Source organism: Notothenia rossii, assembly GCF_949606895.1.
Source record: "Notothenia rossii genome assembly, chromosome: 9".
Taxonomy (NCBI): Eukaryota; Metazoa; Chordata; class Actinopteri; order Perciformes; family Nototheniidae; genus Notothenia; species Notothenia rossii.
In genome coordinates this window covers 20,485,339-20,505,883 of record NC_136907.1, presented here as the reverse complement: position 1 = coordinate 20,505,883, position 20,545 = coordinate 20,485,339, and the positions used below count along the sequence as shown (strand labels likewise).

Here is a 20,545-nt window from a genome sequence, read left to right as displayed (position 1 = left end):
GAAAGTTATAATGCAAATATGCAGATGTTTAAGAATGGCATCTTGTTTCTTTGGTAGCTCATGCTCAATTTGAAATACCTATTATTTGTTTAGATTTTATGAAACACATCTAATTCAGATGTCAGCTGTTATACTATTGCATTCAATATCATAAGCAAGTTTTAGTGGATTGTGAGGGAAAAGAGGGTATTGACCCAACTCACTAAGCAAAACTAGAAGAAATTAAATTAAAATCTAATGTGTGTAATTGGCTGATGAGTGCACAAAGTACATCTGTGTTTAATTAAACAGTAATAGATGTTATTGAGGCTGGAACCTGCAGGGCCTGAACACAATTAATAAGCTGTAAATTACAAACACCAATAATAACTAATATGGTTCATATTAAGCATATATGGAAGTAGGTGTGGTGCTGGGTGACAGTAAAGATAGAGTGGGGAGTGGTTTGACGGATGTGAAACTCTAAAGTGAGAGATCATGTGGCCGGGCTGCAGGCTCACTGCTCTCCTCTGCAGGCCCCTCCACTGGAGTTTTAATGCAGCAGCGGTGGGAACTCTTCCAGAACTGCAAAGGAAAAAAGAAAAAGCATTTTGCTGCAGAAAGACAGGGTGCTGCTGCAGACCTGTGCAGGACAACACAGAGTGCTCATGTACAGTCACACAAATACAACCACTTGGTATGTCGTAAACATGAATTATCATGTGTCCTATATTATTAATAGATGCCATGTAGGTGCAACCTCAGCATTTAAAAGCACGTAGGTGTCACTTGCTCTTACTGCAGCAAAATGTGTGCTGCTCCAAAGGAAAGAGACAAGGACACACGTGTCAGCGCTCTGTGCGTTGGAGTGTTAGAGCAAAACATAATGAAAACATAAATTCAGTGGTGGAAATAGTATTCACATGTTTTACTTCACTACATTAAAAGGTTTCTGCTACTTGTACTATAATTGTATTGCATAATTTAACAGTAGCTGCAGTAGGCTACACTGTAAAAAAAAAAGAAAAAAGAAACTGTTATAAATAATCTGCCAGCTGTGGTAGCTGTGCTGTACGGTGCTGTACGGTTAGGGGATCGAGTTTGACTATAATGGGTATAAATAAAATGTAAAAATTGTTCTTACCACATTTACCATAGACTACAATAACCATAAATAGTTGTTCTGAACCTGTTATCTGAATCCGTGTATCTACCGTCCAATTATTTTTCTTTATTAAACACGTAAATGGAAGAGCGTCTGACAGGCCTTTTTGCTTTTTGCTTTTTACCTTACTAAATGGTCTAATGGTCCTTGGAGTGAGGGGCGGGGCCAAACTCACGGAAGTGATTTCAAAACAAAAGCACTCGTTTGCTAAAATCACACTGAATCACTACAGTATCCTGCTGAAGGAACGGTGATTTTGATAAACAAGGGGAATTTAGCGATCACAACGAAAACGGCCAAGACACATATTGAGCCCAGAGAATGGATGTTATTAAGGGCTGTAAATATAATAAGCCTTTGTCTAAAATGGACAACATTGTTAGGAGATTTAAACTATACAGCGGTTCTGCACTGTGGTCACTCAGCCGTCTCTCGAGTTTTTTTTTTCAAATCAGCTGCTCTTCATTCCTGCTATATTTGACGAGTGATACAAATATTTGTTACCACAAGTTCTTAAGGAAACTGACACTGTTGGACTCGGTTCTAGTTTGACTTCTACCAGAAATAAAATTAAGTACTTTTACTATGTAGGCTACTTTGTGAGTAATCCTCTGTCACAGTCCCTTCCATAATGCATGTTTTTCTGCTATCTTTGAGGAATGATAAAAATATAATTTTACCATTACTTCTTAATGAAATTGACACTGTTTGACTTTGTATTAGCCTACTATTTATAATACATTGAAGTAATTTTACTGTGTATTTTTTGAGAAATACTCTGTCAAAGTCCCCTGCTGAGAACAAAATCAAGCCACTTCTGCTAATTTTGATGAGGGAATTCTTTTTTGTTGCCATTAGTTCTTCGTGAGATCGATCCTGTTGGACTCAGTACTAGTGAAACTACCCCCAAAAGTACTATAAAGTACTTAGGCCTACTGTGTACTTTTCCAGTACTCCTCTGTCAATGTCCCCTCCTGAGAACAAGAATGCATGTTTTTCTTTTAATAAGCGTTAAAACACCTTTCTTCCTGAGACTGATATTGCTGAGTATTTTAAGAGGATGGTAGACATGATATCAGCAATACTTCCAGTCAATACTCCAGCAACAGCATTTTTACCCCTTGGAAAGTCTTTGGAGTCTGGTCTGGATAGCTGGTCCCAACTCCTTCAGCACACTGACACATTCTGTCACTCTTGTTGGCCTCTTATGAAGCTGCTGTCTTTTAAAATATGATTATTTCTCTGCTCCTAGTTCATTCCTCAAGGATTATTACATCAGTCCCAGTCATTGCATGTCAGTCAATAGAGCTTAGAAAAATGTGTCCAATTCAACTAAATGTCTTTTTGTGAGTGAAGGCCAGAGCTAAATTATAGATTGTTTGATTGTTTAATTAGAAGGTGAGAGAAAAATAAATCCACATCCTCCTATGAAACGTATTTTATTTCCTTTTCCATGTTATACTTACTTGCATTAGAACATTTGCATGTTGAACTACATGAGGGGTATCTTCCCAGTCTCAAGGAAACACAATAAAATAAATGGATTCATAATTTTTTTTTAAATTGATAAAAATGTATAAATTAATAATGTTGTGTGCAACATTTCAAATTTAAATATAAAATGAAAAACAAGTTTACTTTTGAAATGATTTCTCACAAAAACCTTTCTAAATTATAGTAAATTATTAAAAAAGGTTTAGTCAATAAACGTTTTTCTGCCTAAAATAGTTGAAATTGAACGTAAACTATATCAAATACCACATCCATGGCAATTAACCTATTTGTGCCCGCTATTTAAATTGACTTTGGTTAGTTAATACAAATATTGATATTATATATATATAAATATAGATATATAGCATATAATTGATGCAGTCTTTCTGAACACTTTTTTTTTTTTAAATGCTGCAAATTAAGAATATGTGTAATGTTCTGCACAGATAGTGCCTTAACTTGAATTTGGAAACACGTGGCAACTTTATTAATACAGCAGATGAAAGGATTTGTGAAAGGATACATTCTTCATGGGCTTCAATGGCTCTCTAGATAAAGGGTGTTTTATGGTTGCTTGTATAATCCTCAGATAGTGGTTTGTTTAAATAACCAGTGACATTTGAATAAATATTACAAAAAGGGCTCCAAAAAAGGCATATAACCTGGCCGGCTTAATCAGTCTGTATTTCACCAAGCACCACAAGATTCAGAGTTTATAAAGTGCAATTCTGGGCCATTGATTGTGTAATTTCTCCAAACACATACGCTAAAAATGCCTGTTTTGAAGCCTTACAATGGTGCAGGAAAAATACTTTACATTGTATTATACTTAAAGACAGGACTATGCCGTTAAGAGAAGAGAAAAAAGGAAAGAAAACTGTTATAATGTAACATTAATGACAGACATAATATGAGGTCCACTATGAGGCACTCAGACTTTAGAGGGGTCATTTTGTGATAATGGGGCATCACCCTTACAGCATCAGGACAATATCATATGGAGTCAGACACTGGAAGTGTGCTGGAGGCGTTGACTGGGCCTGATGGAAGGATGAGGCTGATGAGACTGAAGAATCTGCGAGGAATGAACTAGTGGCTGAGAAATAATCTTAAAAGACAGCAGCATCATAAGAGGGCAACCATGTGACAGAGTGTGTCACTTTGCTGAAGGATAGTTGTGACCAGCTATCCAGGCCAGACTCTAAAGACTTTCCCAGGTGTAAAAATGCTGCTGCTGGAGTACTGACTGGAAGTATTGCTGATATCATGTCCACAATATCCTCTTAAAATACTCTGTCCAACAATATAAGTCTCAGGAAGAAAAGGTTTTTTAACGCTTATTCAAAATAGCAGAGAAACATGCATTCTTGTTCTCAGGAGGGGACATTGACAGAGGAGTACTGGAAAAGTACACAGGCAGTACTTCATAGTAGGCTACTTGTGGGGGTAGTTTCACTAGTACTGAGTTCAACAGGATTAATCTCACGAAGAACTAATGGCAACAAAAAAGAATTCCCTCATTAAACTTAGCAGTAGTGGCTTGATTTTGTTCTCAGCAGGGGACTTTGACAGAGTATTTCTCAAAAAATATTGTATTCAATGTATTGTTAGTTGTAGGCTAACTAATACAAAGTCCAACAGTATCAATTCCATTAAGAACTAATGGTAACATTATATTCGTATCATTCATCAAAGATAGCAGAAAAACATGCATTATGTAGGCTACTATGGAGGGGACTTTGACAGAGGATTACTCACAAAGTAGCCTACATAGTAAAAGTACTTCATTTTATTTCTGGTAGCAGTCAAACTAGAACCGAGTCCAACCGTGTCAGTTTCCTTACGAGCTTGTGGTAACAAATATTTGTATCACTCGTCAAATATAGCGGGAATAATAAAAAGCAGCTGATTTGAAAAAACAAACTCGAGAGACGGCTGAGTGACCGCAGTGCAGAATCGCTGTATAGTTTAAATCTCCTAACAACAACCATTTTAGACATAGGCTTATTATATTTACAGCCCTTAATAACATTCGTCTTCTGGGCTCAGTATGTTTCTTGGCCGTTTTCGCTGTGATCGCTACATTCACCTTGCTTATAATATTATCACCGTTCCAAGCAAACGAGGGCTTTTGTTTTGAAATCACTTCCGTGAGTTTCTCCCCGCCCCTCGCTCCAATGACAATTTGACCATTTAGTAAGGTAAAGAGCAAAAAGCAAAAACGCTACTCAGACGCTCTTCCATATACGTGTTTAATAGATACACGGATTTATCTGGCACCAGTTAGTTCTTCAAAGGTGTTTCAGAGATTGCACATGTGTTTAGAATCTGTTAATAATGAAAGCATCTTTGCCTGGGGGGAAACCGACATTAAAATCCAGTATTACCACAAACTGTGACCTGCTTCTGCCCAGAAACGGCAAACAACTCAAACAACAAACATCTCCCCAAATGTTATATTGTGTTGTACCACTTCAAGGCTTCATCCAAAACATAACTTCAAACGAACAAACAAACCGTCACCCATATCGTCATCTTCAAAAGGCAAATACCTTCCAAAAGTTAAAAAAACCCAGCAAGTTCGTAAGTAATGTTTAATGGCTAAACTGAACTAGCCCCAGTTTATGAATCAGCCTACATTAGGGGTGACAGTTAGCAGAATGTCATTTTCTCTAAAGGAAAACAAAGAGAGTTAATATTGGACTTACCTTTATCAGATAGCTATAAACACTATGCTAATGCTGTTAAATAAGCAACGTATGCCAAGAAGCTCGAAATATTAACTCAGAATTTTAAGAGCTGTTATTGTTCTGTTCCCATCTTCTTTATGCTGCCCCCAAGTTAATTACATTTGAGCAGTTAAGAGGAATTACTCTTTGGTGGAAATGCTAACATAGGCATTGCACTTTTAAGTGAAACGGAGGCTATTCAGAAGAATTAATGCTGAAGTATAGCCTAATACAAGTAGCATAAATTGTACTCAAGGATGGCACTTGAGCAGATGTGCTGTTACATTCTACCTCTAGGCTACACAAATTACAAAAAACACCCAGAATGATAAATAGCAGAATATTTTTATTTTTGTGCATAGGCCTACGTATGCCTACTATAGCTACAGTATAAAGCCACACACAGCTTGATAAACCCAAAACCATTTTTGTTATTCTTTTAATTTGTTAGCACGGCATCTCATACAAAGTACTATGTACAATGCAGACTGAACTAAAGAAACCACGAGGAGAACTTGTGTAATTCCAGGCAGGTTCCCACGTGCCCCAGCCAGAGTCCCTTTCTAACATGACTTGAATAACTATATTGACTGCACTGTTTTTTTTTGTTTTAGTAGGACGGATATGAAAGCATGGATTGTGTCCAAGTTAAACAAATAATACTAAGTAAAACACCCCTTATATTAAGGACAATGAAAAGGGGAGGTTATGTTACCACCAGGGGGCGAGTGTCTTACATGCCCCTACTGTTGTTTTTATGACTCAGTGCTCAAATCCCTGCACTGGAAAAACACTCCCATGTTCCAGTGAGTTATAATGCAAGTGTGAAAACATCAATGCCTGGTATTTATATATTTGTTCAGTAGGTGTTAAAAGATTCTTCAACCTTTTAAATAGTGAGAATAATTTGGCCTGTATAGAAAACAAAGTAATTCCGAGTCACAGGCAGCTCCATGTTTGCACTACAGGATCCAAAGGTGAATAAACTGAGATTCACTCAGGCCAGGAAGTGTGAGCGTTACTCATTGTCCTGTGTGACACACGTACACGTACGTAGGAGTGGCTGATGGAATTTCACACTCACTCAATCTGTAAGCCTACAAACCTGGGGCCGTATTCACAAAGCATTTTATCTTACCGTTAGGAATGCTCCTAACTCGCGCTAAAACATTTTACATAGGAGTTTTTTCTTAAAAGTTATTCACAAAGCTGCTGAGACCTACTCATACTAAGGATAAATCACTAAGAGTGAACTAAGAGTGACGCGCCGTTGCTATGGTTTACGTCGATTCTCGTGCATGAGTTTAGAAGCGTTCAGTAGGCCTACGGTGATTGGTTGTTCAGAGCAGGCGGTCTCGGTGAAACTCATCCGCAACATCCCACAAACGAGCCCACTAAAACAAGGAAATAGCCTAGGCTAGAAATGTATTCCTATCAAATAGTTATGGACAGTGCAGTTAGCAGAATACACGCATGATGACAAGTTTGTGCAGACCACGATAATGACGTATATGCACGTTAAAGAGAGAGAGCAAACAATAAAAATACGTAAATTGCATTAAATCAAGGAGGCAATTAAAAGCACCCTGCGAACTATTATCCAATGAGCATATTTCCAGCACTTAAACACTTTCAATAACAGCCCATACCGCCGTTCAAGTCCCCCTATCATGATGAATGAAAACAATCTGCGTGTTGATGGAATGTAGGCCTACTTTCTTTCTATTGATGAACACGTCCTCATCTTTTGATGGCGCAATTATTTTTATGTGCGTCCCGTCAATAGCACCGACAACACCGGGCATACCTGCAATTGCCATGAAGTTGGCTTTGATCCTGTGTAGTTGTTGATTGTCCAAAGGAAACCGGATAAACTGTTGGATGATATGTGGTCTAGAGAGCGCGTATGGTTTGGTTTATGGCACGGCTGACTGATGGTTGCGATATTCCTAAATCGTCGGAATTGCAAAGTTGCATTTTGCCTGTTGCTAAATATCGTAGTGTTGCCAAACATTTTATTTCCGGACTAATCGGGTTATTCCTGTTAGTCGGGGATGTTATTACATCCCGCACTAATTCCACAACAAGTTTGATACCCTCACGATTTAGCCTATATCTCTTGATCAATTCAGTCTTCCATTGTCTCCAAAACATTTCGTCTCGCAGCCATTTTCAGATTCTTTGTGAATAGGTCTTACTGAGTTAGGAGTCCTCTCGAGGACTTTTAAGCTCTCCTAAACTTAGGTGCTACTTTTAGGCCTAAAATACTTTGTGAATTGCTCTTAGTGAATACAATTAGGAGTCCTAAATTTAAGACTGACACGCCCATTATGTTTAGGAGTTTCTCCTAAATTCGCCAGTTAGGAGCTACTTTTAGCCTTAAGATCCTTTGTGAATACGGCCCCTGGTCTCTTCCCACACACTATACTCTTTCAAAAATAAATAATCAAAATACACTTCATACTGCTCAATAATCTTAAAAACATTGCTTTATTCCATAGGTTAAAAATAGATCGACATGACAACAGTTCTAGGGTTGAATATTTTTTTTTAAAGTGTGAAGTTCTGCTTATTTTACACTATGTACAAAATCTCAATACAAAATCACTTTTACAATCTATTAAACACATTGCTTTGTTCATCACTCAAATGGGCAACACAGGTAAACCGTTTCTCTCTGAAATGAGGATTTGTGTACCCTCGGCTGATGCTTTTAAAGATTAAACCGGAGAAACATTTATGACTAGGTTAGAAAAAACAATGTGTCCACCAGCAAGTGGAAGTTTAAGCAATGAGCCAAATTAAACTGACTCTTCTCTCTGGAAAATCCATAGACCATTTATTTGACATGAAAATTCACGAGTTTTCACTAAATTGATCTGAGTCAATAGAATTCCAGCAGCAGTTGTATGGAAATCTAGTAAAAAAAAAACACAACAAATAAGCGAAGTTACAGGAGTCATGTACAACAAACTCACTTCAATCAATCCACATCCATACAGTACATCAAACAGAACTTAAAAGGGGAACTCTGCCAATTGTACATGTCAAAGTCTGCTTATAGTTGTTTGAGGGTTTGTAAACAATTTAGTTTGTACAAAGTATTGCTGTTTGCTTTAATTCATCATAACTTTTTTAAGATTTTGAGTTCTTAATCCACACTTGAGGCACGCAATAAAGAACTACTTTTTCTTTACGAATTTAAGGTACGGGGTGAGTTATTGTTAGAAAAACAGCAATTTTAGGGTGGGCATTCCGCATCTACTCTTATTTATACTGTAATTCGGTGACTATAATGCACGAAACTCTGAAAATTGTACAATAAATTACACATAACCATTTAAATCATGTTCATGAGATGCAGAAAGGCAGACGTTATACCGGGAAAGACGATTATAATTGTTTCAGTGTGTCCATTTAATCATCATCGCCGTCATCTCCACCATCATCATCATCGTCGTCATCATCGTCATCGTCGTCATCATCATCGTCATCTTCAAGGCCATCCTCTTCCTCATCATCATCTCCACTGCTGGGTTCAGATGCTTCATCATCTGAGCTAACAGGTTCTTTCTCCTTGAAAACTGTTAGATGAATGGCCTCCTCAGGTGAACTGACGCAACCCACGCAAAAAAAAAAATCCATCACACACAAGCTAACAATGAAACAGACTATTCATGGATATCCGGCAGCAGGGAAGGTGTAAAAAAAGGTAAAATAACAAATATGGAGGCTTTATAGAATAAAATACCCAAAATCCTAGCCTTTAACCAAACCCAGAGTACTGCGGAGAATTGATGTACTGCTTCTTTCCGTGGACAAAGAGGACCATAACATGAATTTGTGAACATTTCTCCAACAAATCCAGTTCATGGTTCTCTGGGTTTCAAAGTGTTCACCTGTCGTCACAGATCAAAGTGGCACAAACTGTGAAGCACCAGTTGTTGTTGCAGCTACTGCTCACAGTTAGAAGGAAATGTTTTGCCAGGAAAAAAAAGTGTTTCAGCTTATCTTCCATAGCTTCAAAACGTAAACAGCAGGCAGTCGAGAAGATACAATTCAATTCACTGCAGCAGTATGATGTTTGAAATGCTCTTTCTGCAATTTAGGGATGTGATCAATGATATGTTTAAAGTTATTGGTTAATTTAAGTGTAATTCTATAAAACACATAATTCAACTAATATATATTTTTTAAATCACATGGTAATATGATAAAAGAATCAATAGAGAATAAGGTAAACTAATGCACTGCTGGAGTGAATTGAGGTCAATTAACAAGCTCCAAGAACAGCATGTACTGTAGGAAGGAAGACAAATCTCCATATGTACATCTCCTCCTCGAGAGTTTATACAATTCTCAATAAAAATTAAGCAAGTAATTACAATCACTGGCAAACTTTTGGTAAAAAACACATGAAAGTGTATAATTTGGCGTTACTACAATTCGGATATTAAAGCTCTAATACTGAAGGAGGCAAACTATAATAATAACCAAGGAGGTTCACATAGGAGGAGCAAACATGGAAGAAAAAAAGATGCATCCCCACCCTCAACATTCATTTGTCTTTTCCAGCAGATTGGACCCAAGCAGCCAATCAGGCTCGACACCAGTCCCGAGAAGAAGAGGAGCTCTGCCTCTCCGGCCCTCACCACACGGTCGGGTCCTTCCACTCGTGTTCCCGCACTTGCATCTCAGGGTCACACTCCACATTTTTTCTCCTGCAGAACTTCACCACCATGAAGATAGAGAGGAGGATGAGGATGACACAACAGGTGCCGCCAACTGCTGCAGCCAGGATGCTGATCTCAGAGAAGGAAACTAGAAGCAATAATAAGCTCAAATCAGGGATCACAACGGGTGAAAGCTGGGTGCAGCCTAATGGGAAATTTGACAAAATAGAGATACCATAAGAATTAAAAAAGAAGACACGCTGCCTGAGTGATTGGAGCAATACTTCACCCCCATAAAAATAGATTTCTTTATAAATCATACCTCCTTGTTATCTTGAATTCTTAAAGAAAACGTTGTTCTTCTTGCATGTCTCCATAGGGAAAAATAATCAAAAAATGGAGAAAAATTGGTGATGAATTTAAGTAAATGGGGGCACATATAATACCACTTCCACATACAGTCTAAAGCCTCAACAGTTCACGCTACTGATCCAGACCAAAGTGTATTAAATTGTGAGGTTTGGGAATAAAACCACATAAAGGCACGCAAGAAAAGTGTTAAAGAATTCAAGGTAACACAGGTTAAGTACACTCTAAATAATGCTGGGTTATTTCTATAAACACATTGCTGGGTTGATTTGGCTGGGTCATAATTATGGGTTATTTGGGATACTGTAAACACACTGGTGGGTTGTTCATGCTGGGTCAAAGGGGTTATTAGGGCTTCAATTGCAGTTGAACACCTGCCTGGGTTATTTTTAACCCAGAGGTTGCTTTACTCATTTTCCCACTTCTGAATCATTCTGGAACCACCTTTTTTGTCATTTCTCACATCAAAACACACTGAAAAAACTTATTATGACCCCTTTTAGATGTTACATGTTTTAATCTAGCCTTTTTTAATAGATTTGAATGTGTTATTGCATCCTTCTTATCTTTTTTAATTAATCTTAACATATATTGTCACTATTTAAAATTAGCTCATTTAATTCATTTAAAAGTAGCCTAATTAGAAAAAAATATGTACAATTGAATTACCACATATACTGTCCTGTCTGCGCATGTGCATACACAAGCAGCCCGCCACTTTTCCCTCCATTTTCCATTCAGAATCTGAAGGACCAGCTGCCTGCGTAGCTCCGCTGTCGTGAGGTGAACGTTCTCCAGTAAGTTGCTCATTTATAGCCTTGGGTGTATTATATTATACTTAAACAGGTAGCTTTATAGCTAACATTAACGCTATCGACTGTGTGTTTTGATAGATTAACATTAGTAACCGTTAACATAGGCCTACAGCAGCTAGCTAACTGTTAGCCTACTGTTAACCTAGCTTAGTTGTGTAGTAATGTTTAAGTAACCTAATTGAAGTGTAACATGCATCATTATCATTATAGGATAACTTGATACTGCTTTCAAATTAAATACGTGATAAATTCAATCTTTGTCTTGTTAGACTTTCTTATTAGTTTGTGGATAATACAAGTTGAATGTTAACTGCCTGTTACTATGCTTTTTTTTGCTCATCTTTATTTTTATTGCAGGTTTTGCTATCTGATGTTGGTGTGATGTGGAACAGAACCTTACTCACAATACTCCATATTGATGAGGTAAGTTATATATTTCACATGGTGAATGTATTGTGAAATGCCTATTTACTGTAGGCTACACATCGAGCTGATACAGAGCAACATGATCATACATTTAAAATGGTGTTTCTGTCCATCTGATAAGTCCAATATTCACTAACTTTTAGAATCTATCCTTTAATTATATAGTAGATACAAAATATCATTTCACCAATGGCTGAATGTGCTCTTTGTCTTCTGTCATTTTGTTTTTGCATAACAGATACATGCTGAATTCCAGCGCATAACAACTATCCCACTTGAAACAGCCTTCATGGCGCAGTTGGACAGCCATCTACCTCAGCTGACATCTGTATTCCAGAAGAAGGGAGGAGTTGTTGGCCAGAAACTAGCCAAACATCTGGCGATCTTGCAAAAGGTGTGTGTATACACTGTTTTATACAAATTGTCCTATACTCTGTGGAGCAATTTTATGAAATATACCTGTCTAGTACCGTATAGAGCCCTATTTGCCTCACAACAGCCTGGATTACTTGCCAGGTGCAAGAATGCAAGACACATTTCTAAGGAAATCTGATCTTAATAAGGCAATAGTGGCATACTGGGTAGAGAAGCAGGCTTGTGACTGGAAAGGTGCAAATGCAATCCCCAGGTGGGGAAAGTGAAAAAGCAGAACCTGCCTTGAGCAAGTCACTTAATCTTCAGTTGCCAACAGATCAGACTGTGGTTGTACTAGGCAGATTCCAGGTGTGAACTGTGAAGAACAGAGCATTGCTCTTGGTGAAAAGTCCCTGGATGAGTAGAATTTGTAATATATATTGTATATTTAGGTTAGTACAGGTTGTAAATCTTCTACAATGTATAGACAATTTTGTTATTATTGATGTATTTAGAAATATTTTAATAATTGTAATTTTTGTACACAGGCAACAACTGATGTTAACCTTAAAAGGGAAGCAATCCTCAAGCACTTTGCATCCACCTTGGTGAGGACGATGGACATCTAATTCGGGAGTATATGGTAAGTCACTGTAATTGACCTTTCGCAAAGCCACGCCCCTAAATGCCCGTTGTCCAATCATATTCGATCACGTGCGCGGCTCCCTGTGGAAGTCCGACAAGCTTAGCGTTTAAATTCATTGCGAAAATGGTGAAGCGTTGTGCTTATGGTCTTTGCAAATCGGATAGCAGATATCCCATAAGCTTAGAGGGAGGGGGGATGCCGCCAGTGGATAAAGAAATGCGGCAGGCCCCATGCCCAGCTGAATATGGCGAATATCAACAAACACAAATACGTTTGCTCAAAGTTAAATACGTGCAAACGTAGCTAGCTAGCTAGCAAAGATTACATTCACAAATTAACTAACTAATTTAATTTACAAATTTCACTAACTAACGTTAGCTAAAGTCACACGACTACAGCTGTAAGCTGTGTGCTTATAGGTCGTTTTGACCATGTATATCACTTGATGCATAATAATGTCTGAACAGCTGAGCTCCGTTATTAGTCTACCTGTGGTCAAAGTACAAACAAGAAAGCCAACAGGCAATCATTCATTTATATTTTGCTTTAATCTTTGTAGCATTTTGTTAATGGAAAGCCTACTGCCGACTTCCCTAATCCTGCTGCACAAGTGGGCACCCCGACCCCCACAAAGGAACAACAAGGTGGATGCAGAAAGCCACCAAGGAAACGGTAGTTAACTTTAGACAAACTACAACATTTAATGCCTCTTGTGATTGTATTGTTTTATTCCAAAATAATAATAATAATTCCGTCGAATTTGACATACAGCTCATGTGGTTTTTCACTCTTGCACTGCGACCTGTATGCAAGTGCCTCTATTGATGTTGTGCCTCCCTCTTTTCTAATGTTTATACTGTGGATATAACCCTCCATAGCGTATTGTAGCCCCTTTTGTCGGGACCTGGAGGATATTGCTGCGTTATTGCTCCAAAATGAGTCTGTTAAGGCGACTCCGACGTTACGGAGACCCTCCATTATGGCTTTGTTTAACGCATCTGGCTCTCAGCTTGTCGGACTAGCAACAGTAACCAAGGGGGGGCGTGGCTTTGCGAAAGGTCAATTGCATTTGCCAGTCACATGTAGTGTTTTAAAATCCTAGTGTCAGGCATCAATTTTAGATAATTATGTTTTACCTTATAAGGAGCATGACGGTTGAGAATATTTATATGAATATATGTATGAATGTTGATATTCATCAACAGACTAAAGCCAGGGTGTCCGCGGGGTCTTAAAAAGTATTAAAAGTTGATAAATCAATTTAGCGAAAATTAAGGCTATTAAAAAGTATTAAAAACGGCATTTTCCAAGGTATTAAGAATGTCCACAGCAACGACAACATGAAACACCCTTTAATTTACTGCAACGACATGTCGGGAAACCCCCTCAAGGCGGCCCCATGCATAGCGCGCCGTAAAATGCTGCTTCTAATTTTAAGTTTCGTTGCCTTGCTTGGTTCGAGGGGCCCCCACAGACTCTAGAATCGCCATTGTCGATGGGGATCAAAGCTGTCCGGTCCGAAATTCTAAGTAATGGCCAGAAAGCCGCGGCGTTTAACGCCCGACTCTCCCGATAGCCAATCCGTGCCTCCCCTGACTGCACGTCGCTGACACGCACCGCTTCAGACTCTCTGCACGGAGGAGCAGAGGAGTCCGGCCGATGCTGCTCCTCCAAGGAGCACGTTCACTAAGCCGAACTATATCCGGTCACAGTGATCTGCTATTTTAAAAGTAAAGTCAACACATATCGACCCTAAATATAGTCTAAGAACGAGAAAAGTGTTAACATAGGCTATATATCGTTTTTTGTTTTTTGTATCTCTTGGGAACAATGCCTAAATCAAATACTACTTTCTAATGGTTTATTTTTCTAATGAACCTTGCATTGGATTAGTCTCACAATTAATTCTATTTTGCTTTGTTCTATCTGAATTGTGATAAGGAGTTATCACAAGCTGTTTAGTTGTACTATCTTACAATCAATACTGTATATAGTCAATGTGAGGTAAAGTGTGTCGCCAATGTAACCGGTTAGAACTCGAAGTGGCGATGAGGTCTTAAAATGTATGAAAAGGGTCTTAAAAAAGATCTTATAAGGTATTCAATTTGACTTCAGGATTCCTGCATATACCCTGAAAGCATTTCAAATCATCAGCATGGTTCTTTATACGATGAGGCTGGCTTTATTCATTATCTTTCTTATTGTCCAATGGAAAGACCATAATCAACAATGTCTTTGTCCATCTGTCAATCCTTTCTGACTTCTGACACTCAGCACCAAGCTTATTGGTTCCTACGTAAATCTTTAAAAACACCCCACACATATTTAGTTTGATTCAGAAATATATACAATATGACCAGCTTTGTTTTAAGGGATTAATAGGAGCAATATTACAAAAAATGTATACGATAAAGTATGTCATTAAAATTACATATATTGAATAAATGCATGTTTTTTCTTTAAATATACAGGACATCGAAGGAGATGACGTCACCAGAGACCTGCAGAAATCTACCATGGGCATATATGTCATCAACAAGGAGGGTGGAGAACCCGGACATTATGACGACGTTGGGATTTTTGTTGAAGGACTAGTCATTCTGGACAACATTGGATCTGTAGCCCGAGCTTGTGCCATCATGCTGGGAGTCATCTATACACTGAACATGGCTTACCCCAAAGAGCTAAGGTACTACTATGAATTCATTCAGAAAGTGCTCTTGCAAATGGATGGTGAAAGGCTTTCCCCCAAAGTCCTTGGACTGAAGAACAAGATACATGCTGGACTGTAGGATTTCTTCAGCCGCTCTTGTGAACCGATGCCATTTAAAAAAAAAAACACCAGTCAAACCTCAAAGGTTGGGAGAAGAATGTGGAGATGTTGATGGACTTGGAAGACATGTTTCATGTATTAATGTGAGGAAGGTTACATCCTCCTCAGCTGTTTAAGTCACATGCTTCATGTTACGTGAATTTGTATTGTGCTAAAATGCATTGTTCTTTTATAGTGGAAATGAAATGTTGGCGATTTGCCAAAGCTGTTCAAATTATCAATAAATGCATTTTTTATATATATATATATATATATATACGGTGTGTTTGGAGATAATTCATTACACTATTATACATTATTATTATTATATTCTATTTAGCCGAACAATATAGTTAATTTCAATCACTAGCTTGGGTCAAATAAAAAACCCAATGTATGGTTTATATTTAACCCAGTGATATAGTTAATTTCAATCACTAGCTTGGGTCAAATAAACAACCCAGCACATGGGTTAAAATTATCCAGCCCAGCACATGGGTTAAGACAACCCAGCGTGTGTTCTGTCCTACAGTGACTCAGCAGCTGGGTTATGATTGGGTTATTTTTTAACCCAGTAGTTTTAAGAGTGTAATTGATAAAAATGCAATTTTTTGTTTTTCACACAATGCCGTGGTCAGTCAAAGTGCTCTTGAGCCAGACACTGAACCCCTACCTGTCCCATTGAAGACCTTGAGCCCTGACCTCCCTGTAGAAAGGCCTGAGTAATGCATTGTACAAATAAACCGTTTAACATCTTTTAAATGTTCGTTTTCTGTAGAACATTGCCGTGCCTCCAGTCTAACCTTTGTTGACGACTCTGAGGGTGAGCTCTCCGATGCTGCCGTGCACATCTGGAAGGTTGCGTACCTGGCAGGTGAAGGTGCCATTAAAGGTCGGAGGCACCTCATGCAGGGTGATGGAAACGTCCTTTCTCATAATATCTCCCGACCACACCGCGCGGCCTTTAAAACGCCCTTTCATGGGAGGGTATGGTTGCTCCTGGTAGTAAAAGACCTGGAACATAAACACACACACAATCCCTATGTAGAAGTCCATTAACATCAGAAAGCATGACATTATTCTGCAAAGAAAAACCCATTTATTTAATAAAAATGCTAGTAATATTGTCTATTAACTAAAAATGTCTCTTTTTATATATATATATATATATATATATATATATACAGTTGCAAGAAAAAGTATGTGAACCCTTTGGAACTACCTCGATTTCTGCATAAATTGGTCATAACATGTGTTCTGATCTTCATCTAAGTCACAACAATAGACAAACACAGTCTGCTTAAGCTAAAACCACACAAACAATATGTTTTTATGTTTTTATTGAACACACCCTGTAAACATTCACAGTGCAGGGTGTAAAAAGTATGTGAACCCTTTGATTTAATAACTGGTTGACCCTCTGGCAGCAATAACCTCAACCAAACGTTTCCTATAGTTGCATATCAGACCTGCACAACGGTCAGGAGGAATTTTGGACCATTCCTCTTTACAAAACTGTTTCAGCTCAGCAATATTCTTGGGATGTCTGGTGTGAATCACTCTCTTGAGGTCATGCCACAGCATCTCAATTGGGTTGAGGTCAGGACTCTGACTGGGCCACTCCAGAAGGAGTATTTTCTTCTGTTGAACCATTCTGTTGTTGATTTACTTCTGTGCTTTGGGTCGTTGTCCTGTTGCATCACCCATCTTCTGTTGAGCTTCAATTGGTGGACAGATGGCCTTAAGTTCTCCAGCAAAATGTCTTGATAAACTTGAGAATTCATATTTCCTGTCGATGATGGCAATCTGTCCAGGCCCTGAGGCAGCAAAGCAGCTCCAAACCATGATGCTCCCTCCACCATACTTCACAGTTGGGATGAGGTTTTGATGTTGGTGTGCTGTACCTTTTTTTCTCCACACATAGCGTTGTGTATTCCTTCCAAACAACTCAACTTTGGTTTCATCTGTCCACAGAATATTTTTGCCAGTAGTGCTGTGGAACATCCAGGTGCTCTTTTGCGAACTTCAAACGTGCAGATCAGAACACATTTTATGACCAACTTATGCAGAAATCCAGGTAATTCCAAAGGGTTCACATACTTTTTCTTGCAACTGTATATATATATATATATATATATATATATATATATAGGTTATCATAAAACATGTCGAGATACTCAAGTGTATTGATATTTTCTTAAACTCCTAACCAAGTTCTGTTAAATTACGGCAAAGTGAAAGGCTGTTTTTACAAAATTGGAGAAGCCATATTACTAATCTTAACAATTACATATTTTCAGGACCTAACTAAATAATGAGAAGGTTTCAAAAATAATTACATTAATAAAAACAATAAAAAAACACATTCAAGCACAGTTTCTACACACCGACTCATCTGAATTTGAGTTCAGGGCTCTGAAATTCCAGGACACGCTGACAGACGTAGCTGACACTGGGTGATTGGAAGAAAACGTGCACTTCAGTTTCACATTCGTCCCGTTGGCCGCTTCCACCTCTTTCTCCGTGTAAATCATTATTCCACTGACATGTTGCACCCCTGTAATAAAGACAAGCAAGTAAGAATAAATACTCTTCGACAATAATGAACACACTTTTTTCATTCCTTAGGTGCAAACATAGTTATCACTGCGTATTTAACAAACAAAATGTCCTTGAAAGTTGAGAGCACAGGAACAGAGAAAGCCTCAGATATCTGGTGTTTAATGTTTTGTACTTTTTTGGGACAAAAACTGCCCGCTATTCCACAGCCACTTCTTGAAATTGTAAGAGCTGGGTTCTTTCTTTCCTCTATGACTTTACTTCAGGGCTTCGGTACAGCAAACAAGAGAGCAAATAATTCAAGTACTCTACAAGCTGATACGCCTACAATTGGTTAATGATTGCATGTGTGTGCAAGTACAGAGGGTTAGATAGAAACAGCATTTACAGGTGCCTTCGGAAACCCAGGGGGTATGAAAATATCTAAAACAGGTTTGGATAAGACTAGATATATTATTTGGATTTTGATATAGCACAAGTCTTATCAATATAGATGCAATTTGTCAAATATTGTGATATTTGATTTTCCCCAGTTCACCCAGCCAGTATTTAGGACATGGTCAGTGTCTCTGTATGGTAATCTTACATGGACTTGTAATAAGACCTACCTATACTGACATTGAACAATAAAAGAGGATACAAATGAACTTACATATAAAAAATACTGAATATTTTTCACACATTAATTAAATACACATTTAAGCAAATGAGAGACCCTATTTGTCACTTTATTCAATGATTTGATGGATTATTTATCCAAAGCTATTTATAGGTTTGGAAGTCAGTATAGTTTCTATTAAGAAAGGGTTTCTTTGTTTAATTCCTGATAACTTGATATTCTTAACATTATCACTACCTCTTATCGATGTCTTTGCACCTGGATATACCAGAGCAACCTTTTTGACTTTTGTTTTCGTGCCCATTGCCAGCCATAGATGGAAATAACATTTGAATACAATTTTCTTAGACCAAGACTGACAGGAAAATGTGCAAGCTTTATTTTGAATCCTTACAGTTTAATCATAGGGGTGTGGTCGTGCAGGATATATTTGTGGGAGAGCGCAAGTTCATATGATACCGCAAGTTAGATCCATAGAGGAAGCCTAAGAACATCTTTTCCACAGAATAAAAAAAAAAGTAAACTGATTTTTTTTAAAGTACGTAGTTAATATTACCGCATTTCCCTCATTTTGTGGAGATTTAGGCTCACAAAGTAGTTTAAAGTAACACTTTTCATTTCCAATCAAATGTTTGTTGTGATTAAGTGTTTAATATTTTTGATGTTTATGGAGTTTGCATTCAGTGGACACTGTAATGGAAGCTCCTTTTACTAAGACAGATCAGTACAGTATTTGCCTGGCACAGATTGAGCAATTCAACTGAGATAACCACCATAAAACTAGCATGAGATTGTTTAATAGCCAATTACAGCCTATCATCAGGAAAAAACAGATAGAGGAATAAGTTCGAAAAGTAGAATCACAACTGGTTGTAGAAATACAATATAAAATACATTCAACACTTGCAATTTTCCAAATAAATATCAATGACAGTTCAAATGAAAGACTTTCCAATTGCATAGCTTTGCAGGTGAGTGTTGCCAATAAAACAGGTCTGTGCTACTTGCAAGAGCAGTTTAGTTTCAGTTGTTCCTTTGCCCTCAATTGAAAAACCCTGGGAACATAAGGAGTGTTACAAATCCTGCTCCATGTTATCTATTCATTGTGAGGCCATGAAAGTGCTTATCAAACAGACAGCCTCACAATGTCACTACAATCAGGTATGGAGCATTCTCATGGTGGATATTCTAACAACTCAACAACAAGAGTAAAAAGTCTACCATGTCTGCCAAAGACTCATTTCCAGAAAAGAAATAGCCTGCGTTTAACAACAAAGCACACAACACAATACAAGACAGGTGTGCCTGTCCAAACAGCTCCTACTTATTCCGGCAGGATATTGAAGTAAATAGGAGCCTAAAAAGACATCCTTTAACTTTGTTTTTGGTTGCATAATAAGTGGCCTACGGTCCCCTCTACCGGAAGTTGTTGAAACTCACCTGGCAGCACGAGTCCTCCCAGCAGAAGCAGAGGCCATATCCGAAACATGGGATAAAACATTTAAACTACGTCACCTCCGGCAGGTTAGTTACTCTGTTAAAAGTCTCTTCGTGTACATTTGTTGAACGGAGGCATGAACGCAAACGTCTCCGCGGAGTGTCGGACTGAAATAGCCGTGTGTCGGTGGTGAAACAGTGAGTCACTGTGCGCACACACCTGAGGGGCGGCGTCTACTGCCTCACCTATCCTCTGGTAAAACCTGTTAACATACCGACACACACGACCTGCCAGTACGCCTCCTGTTCAGGCTCGTTGTTAGCCTCTCACGGAGCGTGTAGTGTGGATATGGGCAGGAGCACTCGGTGTATGCTTATAAATCAAAGCTTTACTGAGGGTCAACGTAAAGTTTCAATTAGGTTAGAATTGCTGACTGGTACCATCTTGTGGCCACAGTGTCGTATCAC

The 20,545-nt window shown here is 38.3% G+C and overlaps 2 protein-coding genes across 4 annotated transcripts; one reads left to right on the top strand and one right to left on the bottom strand.

Moving 5' to 3' along the window:
* Positions 1-7,838: 7,838 nt before the first annotated feature.
* mpzl2b (myelin protein zero-like 2b) lies at positions 7,839-20,473 on the bottom strand. Its single transcript, XM_079648786.1, has 5 exons — positions 20,081-20,473; positions 17,850-18,019; positions 16,266-16,476; positions 10,020-10,188; positions 7,839-8,980 (listed from the first exon to the last, which is right to left on the bottom strand). The coding sequence occupies exons 1-5, from the start codon at positions 20,139-20,141 to the stop codon at positions 8,785-8,787; spliced, it is 807 nt and encodes a 268-aa protein (XP_079504912.1). The 5' UTR covers positions 20,142-20,473; the 3' UTR covers positions 7,839-8,784.
* LOC307018531 (uncharacterized protein) lies at positions 10,196-16,224 on the top strand. Of its 3 annotated transcripts, XR_013802423.1 has the most exons (6): positions 10,196-11,206; positions 11,582-11,647; positions 11,889-12,044; positions 12,553-12,647; positions 13,210-13,322; positions 15,122-16,224. XR_013802423.1 is itself a non-coding variant. In XM_079648800.1 (4 exons), exons 2-4 carry the CDS (start codon positions 11,606-11,608, stop codon positions 15,440-15,442), a joined length of 519 nt encoding a protein of 172 aa, XP_079504926.1. In that variant the 5' UTR covers positions 10,196-11,206; positions 11,582-11,605; the 3' UTR covers positions 15,443-16,224. The 3 variants fall into 3 exon arrangements, 1 of the variants encoding a protein (XP_079504926.1); XR_013802422.1 differs by lacking the exon at positions 13,210-13,322; XM_079648800.1 differs by lacking the exons at positions 12,553-12,647; positions 13,210-13,322.
* Positions 20,474-20,545: the final 72 nt, after the last annotated feature.

Coding starts and splice junctions, on each gene's coding strand:
- LOC307018531 (XM_079648800.1), top strand. CDS start 11,606: ATGTGGAACAGAACCTTACTCACAATACTCCATATTGATGAG. Junction 11,648..11,888: donor CAATACTCCATATTGATGAG/GTAAGTTATATA, acceptor TTTGCATAACAG/ATACATGCTGAATTCCAGCG. Junction 12,045..15,121: donor ATCTGGCGATCTTGCAAAAG/GTGTGTGTATAC, acceptor TTAAATATACAG/GACATCGAAGGAGATGACGT.
- mpzl2b (XM_079648786.1), bottom strand. CDS start 20,141: ATGTTTTATCCCATGTTTCGGATATGGCCTCTGCTTCTGCTGGGAGGA. Junction 10,189..16,265: donor CCTCAGAGTCGTCAACAAAG/GTTAGACTGGAG, acceptor TATTGCTTCTAG/TTTCCTTCTCTGAGATCAGC. Junction 8,981..10,019: donor TGGAAGGACCCGACCGTGTG/GTGAGGGCCGGA, acceptor GGGTTGCGTCAG/TTCACCTGAGGAGGCCATTC.